This window comes from Bos indicus, chromosome 16 (assembly GCF_029378745.1).
Source record: "Bos indicus isolate NIAB-ARS_2022 breed Sahiwal x Tharparkar chromosome 16, NIAB-ARS_B.indTharparkar_mat_pri_1.0, whole genome shotgun sequence".
Taxonomy (NCBI): Eukaryota; Metazoa; Chordata; class Mammalia; order Artiodactyla; family Bovidae; genus Bos; species Bos indicus.
Genome location: NC_091775.1, coordinates 71,532,311 through 71,553,105, shown reverse-complemented (window position 1 = coordinate 71,553,105; position 20,795 = coordinate 71,532,311). Strand labels below are relative to the sequence as shown.

The 20,795-nt window shown below is 39.5% G+C and overlaps 1 protein-coding gene across 1 annotated transcript in view; it reads right to left on the bottom strand.

Annotated features, from left to right (window-relative positions):
- Positions 1–10,921: 10,921 nt before the first annotated feature.
- SPATA45 (spermatogenesis associated 45) overlaps positions 10,922–20,795 on the bottom strand; it is a 29,385-nt gene continuing 19,511 nt past the window's right edge. The window contains exons 2-3 of the mRNA XM_070768620.1: positions 13,423–13,736; positions 10,922–11,492 (exon numbers count right to left, since the gene is read on the bottom strand). Coding sequence (XP_070624721.1) covers positions 11,473–11,492; positions 13,423–13,696 — 294 coding nt within the window. The 5' untranslated portion in view covers positions 13,697–13,736 and the 3' untranslated portion in view covers positions 10,922–11,472. The remainder of the gene's footprint in view (positions 11,493–13,422; positions 13,737–20,795) is intronic.

The window sequence follows — 20,795 nt, the reverse complement described above, 5'->3', positions numbered from 1 at the left end:
AGTAATAAAATTATCTATACAACAGTTAGTGAAGTGAAAGTGAAGTCGCTCAGTCGTGTTAAGGGATACACAAAACAAAAAGACATAAAATATGATGTCAAAAACAGTAAACGTTGGGGGAGTGGCGTTACAATTCTGGGTTGTAAAAATGAATTTGAACTTAAGAAATCCACAAATTACAACAATCACATTGACAGATTGCTATATATAAACCTTATCATAACCACAAACCAAAAATCTGTAATAGACACACAGCAAAAAAGAGAAAGAAAAACAGATAATAAAAAATAAGTAAAATAAAAAAGAAGAAAATATTAAGAAAAGAGAAAGGAATCCAAACATAACACTAAAGGTAGTCATCAAGACACAAAGGAAGAAAGACTGCATAATTTCACTCTTATGTGGAATCTAAAAAAAAAAAATTAACAGACATAATAAAACAGAAACAGTTCTAGATACAGAGAACAAACAGGGGGTTTCCAGAAGGAAGGGGGTTGAGGGAGGAAAAAAATAAATTAGAGATATTGAAAGGTACAACTTCTAATTGCAAAATAAATGAGTCACGGGTATGAGATGTACAGTGTGGGGAATATAGTCAGTAACTGTGTAATATCTTTGTATTGTGCCATATCATAACTAGACATCATGGTGATCAGTTTGGAATGGATAGACGTCACTGTGTGTAAAAGGAACCAACATAGTGTTGGAGGTCAATTATACTTTAAAAACAAACAAACTCATAAAAAGAGATTGTATTTGTGCCCAGAGGTGGGTGTGGGGGAAGGCCGAAGTACAAAGTTGCAGTTGTAAGACCACTAAATACTAGGGATGTAAGGTACAAATGATAAATTTAATTAACACTATTGTGTGTTATTGGAGAAGGCAATGGCACCCCACTCCAGTACTCTTTCCTGGAAAATCCCATGGACGGAGGAGCCTGGTAGGCTGCAGTCCATGGGGTCGCTAAGAGTCGGACACGACTGAGCGACTTCACTTTCACTTTTCACTTTCATGCACTGGAGAAGGAAATGGAAACCCACTCCAGTGTTCTTGCCTGGAGAATCCCAGGGACGGGGGAGCCTGGTGGGCTGCCGTCTCTGGGGTCGCTCAGAGTCGGACACGACTGAAGTGACTTAGCAGCAGCAGCGGCATTGTGTGTTATATACATGGTAGTCTTTTAGTAAATCCTAAAAGTTCTCATCACAATAAAAAATGTTTTTCTATTTAATTTGTGTCTATGAGATGATGGATGTTCACTGAACTTACTGTGATAATCTTTTCACGATGTATGTAGCTCATTATGCTGTAACCTTCAACTTAGTGCTGTATGTCAATGGTATCTCAATAAAGCTGGAAGAAAATGAATAAATAAATAAGAGGAATGGAGGCAGTAAGTCCAACCGATGGCAGTTGAGAAGTCAATATTTTATCTTTCAATCTACTCTTTGAAATGGCTATTGAATATTAAATACCTCTTCAGTGGCTTAATTTTTTAAAATATGCTTATTTTTCTCCTCTAACCTATAAATGCATTAAGTGCTACTCAAAGATTTTTTAATGTTAAATCTTTTGAAAAATAGGAGTAAACTCTCTTGGTCTGGAAAGGCAAATCTTTGCTTTATCCAGGAGCTGTTCCCCAGCTGAAAGGTAAAAAGAGCTTTTGCCCTCTCTATATATGGTGACCTGCCATACTGGAGGAAACATTTCTTATTCCAGCTGTCATCTTTTTTTCTTCTAGTAAGAAACAGATAGAATAGCATCTTTCTTTAAATCAGAAAACTATCAGTCCTTTTCTTTCATTTTGATGCAACCAAGAGTCCGCATTATTGTCTGGAGCTCAGTCTCGCTCCTGCGCACCCGTCTGTCATAGTCCTCCTCTTTACTTGTGCTGTTGCGTGTTTTCTTCCCCTCTCTCAGATCCCTCTTCTAAACTAAACATAAAGAAGAGTCTTGTATTTGCATGGTTGAGCTACAGTCACACTTCAAAGTTTAATTCTTGCTTTGCCCTTTCTTGCCCTTTTCATGCTTTTGATTGAATACTTCAAAGCAGCTTATTGTGAACTCACATTTCATTTACAAAATCTGAGTAACGACTGGTTCTATGCTTTTTAGAGCTTAGCTTTTCATGAATATGCAAATCTAACTGTCTTTTTTATTTTATTTATTTATTTAAATTTTTGACCATGCCATATGGCTTGCAAGATCTCAGTTCGCCATCAGGGACTGAACCTGAGCCAAGGCAGTGAAAGCCCAGAATCGTAACCATGGGCCACCAGGGAACTCCCTCAACTGTCCTTTTAAAACTATGACAAAATTTGTGTTAAGATTACAAAGTCAGTCAAAAATAGAGAATGGGAAAAGACTAGATAATTCAGGGATTATCAACGTTACAAGTTTAAACATGGAATGACTTCCATTCCAGTTCTTTTTTTCAAATATCACAAGAAAAACATCCTAATACTCCTTATCCCCCTTGTTGTTTAGTCTCTAAGCTGCCTCCAACTCTTCTGTGACCCCATGGACTGTAGTCTGCCAGGCTCCTCTGTCCATGGGATTTCCCAGGCAAGAATACTGGAGTGGGTTGCCATTTCCTTCTCCATGGGATTTTCCCGACTGAGAGGTCAAACCCATGTCTCCTGCACTGACAGGTGGATTCTTTACCACTGAGCCACCTGAGAAGCCCCTTTATCCCCCTTATCTTTGCCTAATTCCAAAACAAGCATATCTTTAAAAACAACAACAAAAAAAAGATGACTTCTTTGGTGAACATCTCAGATCAAGTAATTCATGACTAACCTGAGTGGTATTTATACCTTGGGTGTTAAAAATGGTGTAAATTACTTCTCATTTCCCAGTTCAGTTACTTAATGTATTAGAGAACCATGCATAGCATGTAAGGACAGTAAGTGTTAGAAGTCCAATATCCGCAGTACAGGAATCTTCTGTGGATTACTTCTGAAGTCCAAGTAATTTAAATAAATTGTATAAATTCTTGCAGCTACTGTGTGACACATTTAGAATTAAAATCCCCGACTTCAATTTTAGCACTTTCTTTCAAGTATCACAAAGCGTCTAGATCTGATGATGTCTGTTAGTTTGTGGCAACCCCATGGACTGTAGTCCACCAGGCTCCTCTGAACATGGGATTCTCCAGGCAAGAGTACTGGAGTGGGTTGCCATTCCCTCCTCCAGGGGTTCTTCCCAACCCAGGGATCAAGCCCACATTTCTTGCATCTCGTGCACTGGCAGGTAGGGGTTCTTAAGGTTAGCCATTATTATATATATATTTTTGTATCCACCTTCAAATTTGGTCTTTTCATAGACACTAGTAAAACAGCTGTTTATAATGAGAGTTCTGTAAAAACTTACCAATTTAGAAGTTTCTCCAATTTAAAGGATCCATTGTCTGGCCACTGACGAGCCGTATGTTAGCAACTCAAACCATAAAATTCAAGATGTGTCCCCACAAGAGAGTACAAAGGATGCGGCCTTCACAAGAGCCAGAAAGTTTGCTCGTCAAAATAGTTTAAGTAAAGACCTTCATTGTATCTGTTCAGTCGCTCAGTCGTGTCTGACTCTTTGCGACCACATTGTACAGACAGGCGCAACAAAGGCCGAGATGACAAAGCCCCTTATGGTCGGGGCCCATTTGTGACAAATTTGCTGGCATAGCCAAACCAAACAGCTGCTCAGAATCCCAGGCTGTTTGGCTGCCAAATGTATATCATATGTATATATTCTGAATGGCAGAGATCAAGCTCTCAAAGCACAATAAAAATGCCTAAAATCAGGCAGAAAAATTTACATTTCAAAGGATCAGGGAGAGAAACGCAAGTTTCTCCTGGAAGGCCTTTTGTTTCTTTAAGGTCAAAATTCTGAAAATGTGTTTTATCCAATTGGCTTTCTCTAACAAGTTTTGGACAGAGTCCATTTTCAGGGTGAGATTTTCTTTAATTCTCAATTAAGCAATAACTTGTAAGTATAAATTCTGTATGTATATAAACCATAGTAGTAGTAGTATTAGTCGTTCACTTGTATCCCGCTCTTTGCAATCCCATAGACTGTAGCCTGCCAGGCTCCTTTGTCCATGGGATTCTCCAGGCAAGAATAGTGGAGTGGACTGCCATTCCCTTCTACAGAAGATCTTCCTGACCCAGGGATAGAACCGGATCTCCTGCATTTGCAGGCAGATTCTGGGAAGACCCTATATAAACCAGCAGTTCAGTTCAGTCGCTCAGTCTGTCCGACTCTTTGCAATCCTGTGGACTGCAGCATGCCAGGCCTCCCTGTCCATCACCAACTCCCGGATTTTACTTAAACTCATGTCCATCGTCGGTGATACCATCCAACCATCTCATTCTCTGTTGTCCCTTTCTCCTCCTGCCTTCAATCTTTCCCAGCATGAGGGTCTTTTCAAATGAGTCAGTTCTTTGCATCAGGTGGTCAGAGTATTAGAGTTTCAGCTTCAGCATCAGTCCTTCCAATGAATATTCAAGACTGATTTCCTTTAGGATGGACTGGTTGGATCTCCTTGCCATCCAAGGGACTCTCAAGAGTTTTCTCTAACATCTTCTTCAAAAGCATCAATTCTTCAGTGCTCAGCTTTCTTGATAGCCCAGCTCTCACAGTCATAAGTGACTACTGGAAAAATCATAGCTTTGACTAGACGGACCTTGGTTGACAAACCGTACTGGGGTATTATTAATAGTTTGGAGGTTGGCAACCTTTCACTCCTTTTTCTGTTATTCTGAAAGTTTTGTTGCCTATTCAGATATCAGTTTGCCCAGCTAAAACTGCTAATGATGATTTTAAGGTGAACCAATGCACTACTTGTGAAGTTACCTTCTCTAGATGTCACTCTAGAGTCATCTCCACTCTGGTTTCTCAGTTCCTCCCTCTGGCAGTCTAAAACCACTGTGGTTGCTTGGATCACTGAGTGGCCAGCTCTCATATGTAGTCCCTGGATGAGGAAGTTTCCCCACTCCCCTTTTTTTTTCCCCCACACTGCTTGGCTTGCAGTATCTTAGTTCTCTGACAGGGGATTGAACCCAGGCCTTTGGCAGTAAGAGGGCCAAGTCCTAACCAGTGGATGACCAGGGAATTCCCACATTTTTTAACTTAAATGAGTAAGCTTCCTATGGGATCATTACATAGCATATGAGGATATACCTACACCAGTCTTGCAAGTTTCTCAGTTGCCTGAGGAAGCCATTGCTGGCTGCAAGGAGATGTTTTCTTCTTCTTTGGAGCTGAAAGCGCTCATGCGATATTCTCACTTTCATTCTGACAAACTCTATTAAAATAGCCGATTCAGGGAAGAGTGACAGGCCAGTCTCTTACCAAGTCACTCAGCCGAATGAGTTTTATTTTTACTCAGTGGGTAAAATTGCCCCAGTGTTTTTCAACACAAGTAACGAAAGTACCTTTTTTTGAAACCAAGTTCAAGGAAATCATGTAGCATTTGTCTTTTCATGTGGGTTTTTTTCTTTTATTGATGTGGTGTGTCACAGTGACTGATTTTCATATGTTATAACATTCTTGTTACCCTGGAATTAATCCAACTTTATCATGGTGTGTGGTCTTCTTTATTGTTGGACTCAGTTTACTAGTATTTTGTTTAGGATTTTTACATCTCTATTGGCCTGTAATTTTCTTCTGTTGTAGGTGTCTTTGTCTGGTTTTCCCTCAGGGTTGACCAAAGGGCAGCTGTAATGTGACAGGTTGATGGCTGCAACATTTTTTGTTTATTGTTACGGCAGGAAACATTTTTTCATTAACAAAGGAAAACGGGTGAGGAAGGGAAGTCTTCCAGAGGAAGATGGTATTTATTGATTGGCTGCATGGCATGCAAGAACTTGGTTCCTTGACCAAGGATCAAAGCCCACTACAGTGGAGGTGCAGTCTTAGTCACTGGACCACCAGGGAAGTCCCTGAAGGAGGTAGTATTTAAGCTACAGTAGTTCCCCCCTATCTACAGGGACAATTTACGAGACCCCATTGGATACTAAAACTGAGGATAGCATGCTGCTGCTGCTGCTAAGTCGCTTCAGTCGTGTCCGACTCTATGCGACCCCATAGATGGCAGCCCACCAGGCTTCTCCATCCATGGGATTCTCCAGGCAAGAACACTGGAGTGGCTTGCCATTTTCTCCTCCAATGCATGAAAGTGAAAAGTGAAAGTGAAGTCGCTCAGTCGTGTCCGACTCTTAGCGACCCCATGGACTGCAGCCTACCAGGCTCCTCCGTCCATGGGATTTTCCGGGCAACAGTACCGGAGTAGGGTTCCATTGCCTTCTCCTGAGGATAGCATAGAACCTTATATATACAATCTTCCTTATACATATCAGGGGAGCAAAATTTGCCACCCCAAAATGTCTCTTTGGCACACGAGTTAGGGGAAACACACTAACTGAAACGGTCCACCCTGGCCAGGCACCATACAACCGTTCATGTGAGTGACTTTAGAACAGGAGGCCTTAGGAAGGAACATGGAACCACAAGTCACCATCAATCAGGAGAGTTTGGGAAAGGTCAAAGGAGATGCCACGTGTCCTTCCACCTCCTAGAATCCTCCTCGCTGGCATCCATCTCAGTCAAGCAATGCATGTGCGGCCAGGAAGCTCCGAGTCAGAAGGATTGGTCAGAGACAACCCGGAAACTCATCCCGTCACCATAAAACCTGAGACTGTGAGCCACGTTACAGAGCAGTTCTCCTGGGTTCCCTCACCCTCCTGCCTTCCACCGGGTGACCTTTCCCAATAACGTCTCTTGCTTTGCCAGCACATGTATCTCCTTGGACAATTCGTTTCTGAGTGTTAGACAAGAGCCCCTTTTCCAGCCCTGAAAGGGGTCCCCCTTCCTGCAACACATAGATTAATTCAAACTGAAAACAATCAATTTCCAGAGGACTCAAGTCCATTTGTCCTACCTGCCTAAAAGAATTTAGATAGAGGACACTTTTTCTCGTCTTCATGTGAATTGCCTTCCTCCCAGTTGAAGTCCCAAACCACTACCCCCCACATCCTCTTTAGTCTTTAGCTGAAGATGGTATTTAAGGTAAGGGTTTCAGCCATTCTGGAAAGTTACTGAAGTTTCCTGGTCATGTATACATGCTATTAAACTTTATTTGATTTTCTCCTGCTAATCTATCTCATGTCAGTTCTTAGGCCATCCAGAAAAGCCTAGAAGGGCAGAGTAAATTTTCTTCCTCCTTGACACGTACATACCTATGATAAAGTTTAATTTATAAATTAGGCACAGTAAGAGATTAACAATAGCTAATAATAAAATAGAACAATTATAACAGTATACCGTTATAAAAGTTATGTGAATGTGGACTCTCTCAAAATGTCTTATTGTACAAATTTAATACTTTTTCAACTTATCACATACTGTGGCTGTAATTTTCACAGTTTGAGGTGTGACAGCAAAGGTAGCACAATTTTTTTCCTTTTTCACAATTTCACAGATAGAAGATTCAATCTTACTGTAGATCTTAGGAACCCCAGCAAAGGATTTTTTTCTTTTCCTTATTAAGTCTAGAACTTTCACCTTTTCACTTAATGGAAGCACTTCTTGTGCTCTGGGGCCGTTATTAAATAAGGGTTACTTAAATATAAACACTGCGATACTGAGATAGTTGGTCTGTTAGTTAAGTCAGCTACCAAGAGACCACTGGGCAGCACACGCTGGACAAAGGGATTAATGGTTCATGTCCAGGCAGGATGGAGCAAGACAGCATGAGGTTTCATCATGCTATTCAGAACAGTGCACATTTTTAAATGTATTATTAATTGCTTATTTCTGGAATTTTCTGTTTAATATTTTCAGGTTATGGTTGACCACAAGTAACTGAAACTATGGATAGTGAAACTGTGGATTGGGGTGGGGGGGACTACTGTAAAGTTAAAGAGGCCAAGGGAACAGAATGTGTGGAAGGCGGGTGGTAACAGAATAAGGCAGAAAACCACAAGTAGCTGGGGAGGAGGTAGTGAGGACTGAAATGAGGTTAGAAAAGTTAAGTATATTGTACACAACCAGACACTCATTTACTATTTGTTTATCTCCTATGATTCATCTTCAGTTCAGTTCAGTTACTTGGTCATGTCCGACTCTTTGTGATCCGATGGACTGCAGCATGCCAGGCTTCCTTGTCCTTCACCATCTCCTGGAGTTTGCTCAAACTCATGTCCATCGAGTCAGTGATGCCATCCAACCATCTCATCCTCTGTCATCCACCTTCAATCCTTCCCAGAATCAGGGTCTTTTCCAAGGAGTCAGTTCTTTGCATTGGATGGCCAAAGTAATGGAGTTTCAGCTTCAGCATCAGTCCTTCCAATGAATATTCAGGACTGATTTCGTTTAGGATTTACTAGTTTGATCTCCTTGCAGTCCAAGGGACTCTCAAGAGTCTTCTCCAGCACCACAGTTCAAAAGCATCAATTCTTCAGTGCTCAGTTTTCTTTATGGTCCAACTCTCACATCCATACGTGACTACTGGAAAAATCTTAGGTTGAACCAAAAATAGATTGGCTCTGTATTTCTAGCCTTTACTTGGGCTGCCAGGTGTTGGGAGATCATTCCCATACACAGGTCTCTCACATTTCTGCAGTTTTGTGCCAGAGGCACCAAAAGCTTTTGCTCCAGACTGTCTCTTCAAGGGTGTTTGTATTACCATGGGTCTTGATAGACAGAGATCACATCCCCACTGAATCAAAGGGAGGGTTTATTTCCTGTCCAGTATAATAAAGAGAATGTCTTCCACCAGGCAAAGACTGGCTCTCTTGAACTTAGTGGTCTTTAGCTGTGAGGCAGATCCTCTCTGTGCGTGTCAGCTATCTGAACAGCTCCATATTGTTCTGTGGATTTTAGGAAAGGGAAGATGGAGGGGAGGGCAAGAGGAATCAACAGGTATGTTAGGTTTGTGCTACTTGCTGGGCTCCAAATAACAAGTCCTTTGCCTCAGAACTAGGAGTCTTATGTCTTCTGTCAATGCCCATGAAACTGTGGCAGGCTAACCCTTCACAGCTCCTGACACCAGGTGTTTGCCTTCTTGAAAAGCAAAGGCTTAGGCTTTGGGTCTGCTTTCTTTTTTTACATGCCCTCAGATCTGATGGATCTTATTCATACTATGCCCTGGTGCAGTGTTAGCTGAGGTAGGGTTGTAGGCCAGTTGCCTGGTTCATCTCCCTTCAATAATAAAATCCTTTGGCTAATGAATCTGAGCTCCCTATGGAGGCAAAGGGCAGCCAAATAAAAGGTGGATATTTCACTAATATAAAGACAAATGCCAAGAAACAGCTGTGTTCCAGGCCAGGCAGTGCTCAGCTTGCCATATGAAATAGGCTCTTAATAGAAATCAAATAGCAATTAACTCAAACTACTATAAGGAACATAAGCCAGGATAAAATTTGAAAGTTAGTCTGCTATCCAAGCATCAGTAAAAGATAGGCGACCCTAGCCAAATAGGATTTGACCATGAGATGATTCAAGCAATGCCCACTTGGCATGGGCAATGATACACAGACCACCTGTCTCCTGAGAAACCTGTATGCAGTTAAATCCAGACAAGGAACAACTGACTGGTTCAAAATTGGGAAAGGAGTACCACAAGGGTGTATATTGTTGCCCTCCTTATTTAACCCATATGCAGAGTGCATCATGCAAAATGCTAGGCTGGATGAATTAAAAAATGAAATGAAGATTGCTGGGAGAAATATCAAGAACCTCAGATATATACCATTCTAATGGCAGACACTGAAAGGAAACTAAAGAGCCTCTTGATGAGGGCAAAAGAAGAGAATGAAAAAGCTGGCTTAAATCTCAACATTGAAAAAACTAAGATCATGGCATCTGGTCCCCTCATTTCATGGAAAAATAGAAGGGGAAAAAGCAGAAGCAGTGACAAATTTTATTTTCTTGGGCTCCAGAATCACTGCAGACAGTGACTTGCAGCCATGAAATTAAGAGACACTTGCTCCTTGGGGGGAAAGCTATGATAAACCTAGGCAGCATATTAAAAAGCAGAGGCATCATTTTGCTGACAAAAATCTGAACAGGCCAAGCTATGGCTTTCCAGGAGTCATGTACAGATGTGAGAGTTGGACCATAAAGAAGGCTGCGTGCCGAAGAATTGATGCTTTTGAACTGTGGTGCTGGAGAAGACTCTTAGAATCTCCTTGGAATCAAACCTAAAGGAAATCAACCCTGAATATTCATTGGAAGGACTGATGCTAAAGCTGAAGCTCCAATACTTTGGCTACCTGATGAGAAGAGATGACTCACTGGAAAAGATTCTGATGATGGGAAAGATTGAGGGCAGGAGTAGAAGGGGTTGACAGCGACTGAGATGGTTGGATAATATCACCAACTCAATGGACATGAATCTGAGCAAACCCCAGGAGATAGTAAAGGACAGGGAAGCCTGGAGTTGTGCAGTCCATGGGGTTGAAGAGTCAGACATGACTTAGCAGAAACTGAACAACAGCAATGATATACAACAAAAGCCTCTATAGGAATCTCCTATTACCTTCTCAAGTATGTACTTATTCAAATTACGAAAATCATTGCTCTAACAGAGTAAGGTAATATAAGTAATCAATAGAAGCAAATGTAAACTTTGGGAAACTTTAGCCTTCAACTTGATTTGTGTGGTTGGTCAACACATTCCACTGATTTACAAAAACAGTATAAACTCTGGGTGTGGGAAGAAGGATAAATTAGGGGCTGGAATTAACATATACACACTACTATTTATACTATGTATAAATATAAATAGATAACCAACAAGGACCTTCTGTATAACACAGTGAATTATACTCAATATTACATAATAACCTGTAAGGGAAAAGAATCTGAGAAAAGTGTGTGTGTGTATATATATATATATATATATATGTATATTTTATACATATATGTTTCAGTTGCTGTGCTGTACATCTGAAACTTATATAATATTATAAATCAGATATGTTGTTTGTTGTTTAGTCACTAAGTCGTGTCCGACATTTTCTCCGTCCCATGGACTGTAACCTGCCAGGCTCTCCTCTGTCCAGGGGATTTCCCAGACAAGAATACTGGAGTGGGTTGCCATTTCCTTCTAAATTAAAAAAACAAAAAAAAACACCTTTTTTTTTAAGAATTAATAAAACACTTGTAACTCTAAAAAACCGAATATAAACTATTTGAACATTTTAAATTAGTAAAGAGAAGATCACTATGAAGTGAACATTTAGGTCATCCATCTCTGAAAGTATCTTTAATAACTCAAATCCTCTCTTCAAAACGTTTAAGTCTAAATGATGGAAGGCAGTGAAGATGTAATACGTTTTGTGTGGCTCAATGGTTTCTTGATGATCTAATGAATAGTTTTCTTTGGCTTCACTTATAATTAATATTTGTAAATAATTTAGACAGATATTGAAGAAGGATCAAAGAGATTGTGTTTCTATGTGTCTTTGTAGATGGACACATCTATCCAAATATGGCATTATCTGAAAAATAAAAGAATAAGTATCTATTACATATCTTATTATACATTTCATAGTTCCAGAATAACCCTGAAGGCAGAGAGGAGAAGTACTGTTTCATAGATACAAGGAGTAAGGTTTAGAGACACTAAGTGACTAAAAGCATGAGCCTACTCAGTGACAGAAGCAGAACGTGAACCCGAGTGCAGTGGGCTGAATGTTTGTGCTCCTCCAAATTCTTATGCTGAAACCCTAATCCCAACGGAAATGGTCTTTGGAGGTGGGACCTTTGGGAGGTAATTAAGTCATGAGAGTGGAGTCCTCATGAAAGGGATTCGTGCCCTTATAGGAAGAGCCCCCAAAACTAGCCAGCTGTTTCTATTGTGTAACAATACGGCAAGAAATAGCTCTCTGAAAACTAGGAAGAGGGAACTCCAAGAACCCAATCATGCTGGCACCCTGATCTCCAACTTCCAGCCTCCAGAACTGTGAGGAATAAAGTTAGTTGTTTAAGCCACTCAGTCTATAGTATTTGTTACAGCAGCCCAAACTGAGTAAGATACCAAGTCTTCCATTTTTAAGTCATGGTTAAGTAAGACTCTCCCTCTTTTGACTGACATATCTCCAAATGAAAAATTAAAGAGAGAGCTTCAAAATACCTGTGAGTCTGTTTCTGCTCATTTGAGTTTTATTTTAGATTTCACATATAAGTGATGGCATATGGTATTTGTCTTTCTCTTTCTGACTTACTTTACTTAGTATAGTAATCTCTATGACCACCCATGTTGCTGCAAATGGTATTATTTCACTCTTTTTTGTGGTTGAGACTGTGTGGGTTTTCTTAGAATTGTGGTGGTTCAGTCACTAAGTCGTGTCTGACTCTTGAGATGCCGTGGACTGTAGCTAGCAAAGTGCCTCTGTCCATGGGATTTTCCTGGCAAGAACACTAGAGTGGGTTGCCATTTCCTTCTCCAGGGGATCTTCCTGACCCGGGGATAGAACCCTGATCTCCTGCATTGCTGGCGGATTCTTTACCAACTGAGCTACCAGGGAAGCGGAATACTTCCTCCTTGTAAAATAGTTATTTTTTGAGCAAAGTTAAAATATGACTGTTACAGATCAACTTTAAAACACAATGGAGAATCTCAGGTTTCCAGGCCACACTCTATCACCCTCTCTGCCCTGCTTATGAAAGCGGTGGGTCAGGTGTATAGTCATAGCCTTGTCATCAAAGAAGTTACATTTCCAATATGGCAATTATTTTGTTTGTGACCTAACTTAATCATTTGTTGGTTATGTTTAACATAAATTATACTTTTTATTTTTTTCAAAATAGATGGAAAAATACCATCAGTTACTTGTCTTGACTTAGAAACAAGTATTTAACAATTAAAGTATTTACCAGCAGTTCTTCTTCCTCCTCCCTGCAAAATAATACCACCAACACCACACGCCACCTCACCCCAAACTTCCTCCACATTTTATTGTTGTGTCTCAGGTCTTTTTGTTTGATATTTGTCATCAAAATTATTTCCACTGTATCTCAATTTTGCATATAACATTTTTGCAGACGTAACAGAAATTGATGGACAAGGAGGCCTCTGGATCCTTCTCCAAATATGGTTCTTAGGCCATCAGGCTCAGTGTCACCTCTGCCTGCCTGAGAATGCATATTCCAGGACCCAAACTAGAGCCTATTGAATGAGCCGGTGAGGAGATGATCCCTCAAATCCTGTAAACACGAGGAAACGAGGATCTCTGGTCTATAGTAGATCTTACTAGCCTAGTTTACGTCAACTAGCCTAGTTTACTGATGCATTTAACTTCAAACAGATTGCCTTTTAACTATCCCAGAGCAATATGTATGAACCTCTTTCAATCCTAGAAATAACTCCTAAGTCTACTTATGCATTCCTCCTGTCAACTGGGTAGGAATCCTACCGCAGCATCTTACTTTTTGGTGGAAAGTGCCTTTTCTCCTTGTGAACGAAGAGACTCAGTTTGACCCAGGAGCTCCTGTCACTGTCAGGAACAGGTTTTTTGACCTGGTCGTGAGTAAAGGACTTGTAGGCACCATGGAAATGCCTTTTTTGAACTCTCAATAAGCTGACTTGATTGCTTCTTTCCACCAGGCAGTTGGATTCTCGCCTTTCATTTATCTCCTCCAGGAGACGTTTGTCTGTTTTAAGTTTTTTAATTATTTCACTGTTTCTGTTTACAGATGCCATTATGCTGACAAACTATAATCATCAAGTGGTTCTTGCTGTCCTGCAAACAAATGCGGGAAAAAAAATACTATCAATTGCTCGCTTGACTTCAAACCCAATATTCACAATCAGGTGTTCGCCAGCATCTCCAGTTACTTTATCAAGTGATTACCTCATGTCAGGTATTTCTCCTCCTGCAGATACCACCACCACTGCCCCTCCCCCAACCTCCCTGCATCTCTTACTATTGCTTTCTAAGGTCTTCATATTTCCTGAGGAGAAAGAAAAGACCAGAGAAAGAGGATACAGTGAAAGAATATATTTTGGGTTTTAAAGTGATACTATGCATTGATTTTTGCTTTTAGGAACTTTCATTGCTTATTCTGAATGTTAGGTAGTTAGAATAGGGAAAAGGAGTCCAAAATGGCAGTGGCTAAAAGACAAGAAAGAGAAAAGCCCGTGAAAATAGAAGGAAGGTCAAAGAAAGGTCCGAGGACCGGAATGAGGACTTCAGGTAGAAAAGCACTCCTTGCTGAGCCCAATTTGCATAGGGCAGGCCCAGGGGGAAGAAAACATATAAAAGGAGGAGCCACGGCTCTCTCGTGCTCTCCGCCCCCCACCCCACCCCACGCAATGGCACGCTCCTCCACTCTCTTCTCTTCTTCGAGAATGGTTTCTCCTGCTATCTTTTAAATAAAATAGACCTGTAACACTGATTTGTCTAAGAGCTATGACAGGGTTTGTTCAAGATTGGAGAGCTGTGACGCGCTCAGGGCTTTAATGTCCATCGCTCCAAATCATTGTTGTGACGAGACAAGAACCGAGAAGCATACAGTTGCCAGACGTGATTATGAAGATAATATGAATTTATTATAGGAAATGAAGAAAACACAGCAAAGTATAAGGTAGAAAAGCTAAAATCACTTGTAATCCAGAGACAGACAAATTAACATTTTGGATGTTTCTTTCCTAATAAATATCCAAAGATATTTCATTATAAAAAGTACAAGGGGTTCCCTGGCTGTCTAGTGGTCAGAACTCTGAGATTCCACTGGCGAGGCTGTGTTGATCCCTGCTAAGGGAAGTAAGATCCCTCAGGCTTAGTGCTACAGCCCTAAAATTAAAAAAAAAAAACAAATACAGAAGACATCAAACTGGTCATACTAAAACACAAATTTTAAACATTTGTTTTTAACTATTTAGGAAGAGTTTGCTTGTTAGGCCAGTAAATTTATCTTTTCATGGATTTGAAGCACTTAAAAATCAGATATGCTAAATTTACAAAGGAAATTTAAAATATTTAAAGGATTTGTATTAACTAAGTTTGTAAATATACCTCTCGAGGTGTTTAGTCTTTTCAACTTGGCTTAACTGAATATTAATTCCAGAAAAAATAAGAATGATCATTCTTTATATAAAAATAACTCAGTTTAGGGAATTTTCTGGCAATCCAGAGGTTGGCACTTCATGCTTTTACAGCCGGGGGCAGTGGTCTTTCAGTCTCCTGTTGGGGGACTAAGATCCCACAAGCCATGTGGCATAGCCAAATTAAAAAAAAAAAAAACAACCCACAATTTATAAATAGAATACAACTCATGTTGAAACCAACATTTTCATTTTAGAAAATCAGTATTATGAGCCCTAAAGTCCTACCAACCCAAATGTCCATCAACAGCTGAGTGGATAAATAAATCATGGTATATCCACACAATGGATACTATGCAGTAAGAAAAAAAAAAGATAGTACTATTGATACACATAATAACATGGCTGACTCTCAGAATAATTGGGTTGAGTGAAGAAAAGTCATACCAAAAAAAAATGGTATTGTATGATTCTACTCATACAAAATTCTATGAAATATTAACTACTCTACAGTGACTGAAAGCAGAGAAGTGGTTGTCTGGAAATGAGGAGGCGTTAAGAACAATGGCAGCAAGCAGGATTGTAAAGTAGTACACTGTGTGAGTAAGGTTTTAGTGGTGATTAATACATTTGTTATCTTGATTGTGGTGATGGTTTCATGTTTTTGCATATATCAAAGCTAATCAAATAGTACATAGATCATCTTTGACTTAGGGTGGGGTTTCAAACTGATAAACCCATTGTTTATTGAAAATGTCTTAAGGTGAAAATGCATTTAATACACCTAACATAGGAAACATGATAGCTTAGCCTTGCCTACTTTAACCTGCTAAGATCATGTACATTGGCTTTCAGTTGGGCAAAATCATCTAACACTTATTATAAAACTTATTTTATAATAAAGTGCTGATTATCAAATGTAAGTTAATTGAACATTATACTGAAAGTGAAAAACCGAATGGTTGTAATTATATCAGTCATTTTCACTTTTGATCACATGGCTGACTGGGAGCTGGGAGTATTGTCCCACAAGTCACTAGCCTGGGAAAAGATCAAAGTTCAAAATTTGAAGTATTTAAGATATGGATTCTACTGGATATATATTGCTTTTGCACCATCATAGTGTTGAAAAATTGCACACCAAATCATTGTAAGTTAGAGGCCGTCTGCACTTTAACCATGCAGTTTATTGTATGTCAATTATATCACAATAAAGCTGTGGAATAAAATTGGGATTAGCACTGAGCACATTGCATAAAGCAAGTGGTTAATAAACACTTGTTGAATGAATAAAAAGTATATTATTTATCAGATAATTTATATTCACTTAACATTAACATTGTGAGAACTTTTCATATCACTACATGTGTCATTCGTAATAAAAAAGGTACTCTCTGATGACAGTAGTCTATCATATGGATTTATAATAATTAATTGATTAGTCCCTTTATTGTTAGACTTTTAGATTATTTACCCTTTAACACTTTCAAGTGACAAAAATCTTGCAAACATATATTATTTTAGGAAACCCACAAGACATCAGTTTTCCATTCCTAAATACACAAAAGGATAAGAGGTATAGTTTCAGAGTTCTCTGGGCTAACAAATCTTACAAGAAAAAAGTTACTTGAAGAAAATAGTTGCTCGGAACAAAAGGAAATGCTTTAATGGAGAATGAAATTCCTGACTTTTTTTCCTCCCTCTGTCCAGAGCCATGAGGAAGACTCAGATATTCTGAAAAATTATAAAGAATTGTCTCAGGAAGTTATTGCCACAATAATGATGCAAAACTCAGAGGCATGCAACAATAAACATTTATTCTCATGCTCATTAGTGGATTGTTTAGATCCAGGTGAATTTGGTTGGGACTGGCTCCCAGCTGAGGGTGAAGGTCCCACAATTCTAGGACTAAGAGAAATAAGTAAAGCTATTTTTCTCTAAGCCAATATCTCAGATGGGACCTAACTCTCCTATACTCATTTCATTTCTGGGAATTTTAAGAACATAAATCCTTTTTTAAGAACATGAGAAGAAAAGCTTTTTTACTAAATGACAATTGTATTGCACCATCTCTGGCATATACAGCCTTTCTGTTTTATCTTTCTCTTTCCTGTCTCCCTTGGAAAATCCTTGATTTCAGGCATCATATTATTTACAATAATATGGAGTTGGAGCTCAGTATAATGTAGGAGCTCAATAAAAAGCAGTTGACTTTCCTAAAAGTATAAATCCAGTAATGTTAGCTCACAAATCTTTTATAGATGTACAACCCACCAAGAAATGATCCCTTGGTTTACAAGTAAGCAATTCTTTAAGCAAGATGTCAGTTGCAGAAGTGAACAGGGAAGAAAGAAGATAACTTTTTCAACATTGGATCTAGCAAGTTTAAACTGAAGGGAGATAAAATATTTTATGCACTCAATTAACACTAAATAATTAAATTGGCCTCAATCTTGCTAACTCCATTTCGATCACCTGTTAATTTTTTTCCAAAGTAGTAAAAACAAGAAGATATGAATGAAATAAATCTACAAATAGCTCCCATATCTCATTTTTGTCATTAATTTCAAGTTACTTTTACTAGAGATACTAATTTATTGGAAATTAAACTCCTTGAATTTTGTGTCCTTTACTGCTTTTACTGTTTATCATCCTCTCTGCAGGATGTTCAAATGAAAAACAAGTGGGGACATGACTAAAGGAAGTAGAAAACAAGGTAATTGTCTCGTGTACTTTTGAGCTAATTTATATTTTGTTAAAAGCCCATTATACAGATTTACTGCAAATGAAATGTAGATGTCTTAGTCACAAATTCACTAAGAAGATCACAGAATTCAAACTTTTTTACTAATAGACTAATTTATTTGATATCACTGTACATTCTCACCCTAGTGTCTTATTATTTTTAAATTAATTTTTATTGGAGTATAGTTTCTTTACAATGTGTTAGTTTCTACTGTACAGCAAAATGAATCAGCTGTACGTATACATCTATCCCCTCCCTTTTGGACTTCCTTCCCATTCAAGTCACCACAGTGCATTAGGAAATAATCACTGAAGTCCAGGAAGCACAGAGTCCCAAGGAGAAACATGCCAAGACACATATTAATCAAACTAACAAAAATTAAATACAAAGAAAAATTATTAAAAGCAGCATAGGAAAATAAAACTCTTATTACAGATCACATGAACACAGGAGCCAACTAAAATTAGACACAGCAAGAGTCTTATGGTAACAGCATGGAATCTGAAGTCAAAAAGGTTTGACTCCTGTTCAAGCTATGCCAATTATGTGGCCTCAGTTAAGTTACCTTCTCTGGCCCTCAGTTACCTTATATGTTTAATGGAAATAATATCCAAATCACAGAGAACCATAAGGATTAAATGAGCTAATACATTATCAAGAACTTAATATAACCAAAACTCAATAAATGGTAACGTTAAAATATTAGTCACTGTAAAAACATTTTTGTTCAATTGGATAAATAAATAGTATTTTTGTCCCCTCAGTTATTAATCTGTTTATTTGCTATGTGATCAGGTTCAGCTACATAATTGTGGTGGCCAGAGCAAAATGATAAGGCAAGGGCCCTTGTTGAGAAATCACTGAGAATTTTAAGATGGTGGCAGAAGAGCATTAAACCAAGTGGGCTCCTTCTTAGGTGCTTGTGTGATGGCAGAGAGAGGTCACGTGTCTATGAAACTGGCTATATGTGTGACATAGGAACAAGTCAATTTCTATGCTTAAATCACCTAGTTTTAGTGTCTTAAATGGAGGTAAATAATGTGCCTAACCTATGAATTTTTAAAGGCATGTATTTTTAAGCATGCATATACAGTCAGTTCAGTCGCTCAGTCATGTCCGACTCTTTGTGACTCCATGGACTGCAGCACGCCAGGCTTCCCTGTCCCTCACCAACTCCCAGGGCTTATTCAAACTCATGTCCATCGAGTCAGTGATGCCATCCATCTCATTCTCTGTTGTCCCCTTCTTGTTAAAGGTTGTTGCTGAACCACGCAAAGACACCAGGATTCTTGGCCTCAAGAGAAGAATTCAATCCGGGGCCAGAGACAAGGCTTGATCGCTCAGAGCTTTTGTGTAATAAAGTTTTATTAAACTATAAAGGAGATAGAGAAAGCTTCTGACATAGGCATCAGAAGGGGGCAGAAATAGTACCGCTTGCTAGTGTTAGCTACCGGGGTCCAGCCCCGGTTGGATCCAGGGATTCCCTCGGGAGGACGGCGTTGGTGAAAGGATAGATAAAAAGAGAAAGAGGGGCTTGAACTAACTGGTTTACGCAGAAAGCCAAAAAACCTGTGACATCAGATTTGCACTGACCACAGAGGCCACAGGCGCCCTCTCAAATCGCAGAAAGTGCCCCACCTTAGGCACCTTTTCGAGTAGGTCTTAGAAGCCCGGGCAAATAAGTGGTTTCAGAGGGCCCCCACGCTCCAAATTAGTCATCCTGAAAGAAGAACAGAGAAGAAAAGGAGAGAAAAGGGAACAAGAAAGAACGACATAGGGAGACCAAGCTTAATGAGCATGGCCCGCAGCTTTATTTTCCAAAGTAGCTTTTATACCTTAAGTTACGCATAGAGGATAATAGGGGGTGTACAGTCATGCAAGGTCAGCAGTCCTTGACTCTTATGAAGCCAGGCTTTCTTTTTGCAAACTTATCATATGCTTTAGGTGATTTACATCATCTTCTGGCCAGGAGGCCTGTTAACATTTTATGACCCTTTCTTCTGAATAATGGTTAGTCAATCAGAAAACTTATTTTCTCTAAAGGTGATTATTCTAAAGTCAGGCGCCACCCTCCGAAAGCATTAGATAAAGTTGCATTCCCATAGGGCAAAAGGGTGGTGGGCTATAACAAGAAAATAATTAACTTAAGGGTCCAAGGTTACAAACATTAAAGCTACTACTTACATTTCTATATACCAACTATATTAATCAATACCCTCCCAGGGACACAGTAGGTAAGGGATATGGAAACCTGGCAGCAAGCATTAGCTCAACAAAGAAATCCTCTACTAGTTCTATTCTAACAATTTTAACTCTCTGAGAAGCTCTGCATTGTTAGAATATCTTAAGCTTCCTGTGCCTCTCACGGTTGGGAGGCTGTGAACAATCACAAGCATAGCTGCAGGAGTCTGAACAAACCCGTCAGGCAAGCTAGAAAGTCATCAGAGGAGTTTGAATTGAAACACTCCTATTATGCCCAGGAGACTTATTAACTAGAGCTCTAAGTTGATTTTCTTCAGAGAAAGGTGGTCGGGGATAGCACCCCATGAATGTCAGAGGAGTTGGTAAAAGTCATAAAATAGTAAAACAGACAGATTCTGGTTTTGGGGTAGACACTCAGGCAGGTCCGGGGGGGCCCTTGAGCCCTGATTCACCTTGCCCGTCAGGGGTCTCCCGCATGAACTTGTCATGGGTGGGAACTCCCATGCTGGCTCCATTGCAGTTAGCAATGGAGTTATATACTCTCCAATGAATCCAAAGAATGTCTGGAGGTTGTAAAGACCTCACCAGGCCTACTCCCATAACTTACATTTTAAAATAACAGGATTAACCAGAAGGTTTAATCCAGAGACTGTCCTCAGGCAGGATACATTATTGTTATATAAACCTAAGGAATGTAGAGGGGAAAAAAAGTTTGTCCTTTCTTCCTCTTTGAGAATTCCAGACCCCTCTTCTCCTTGGGGACTCCTAGACTTCTTATCAACCTGCCTAGGAAATGACTCTCTCATC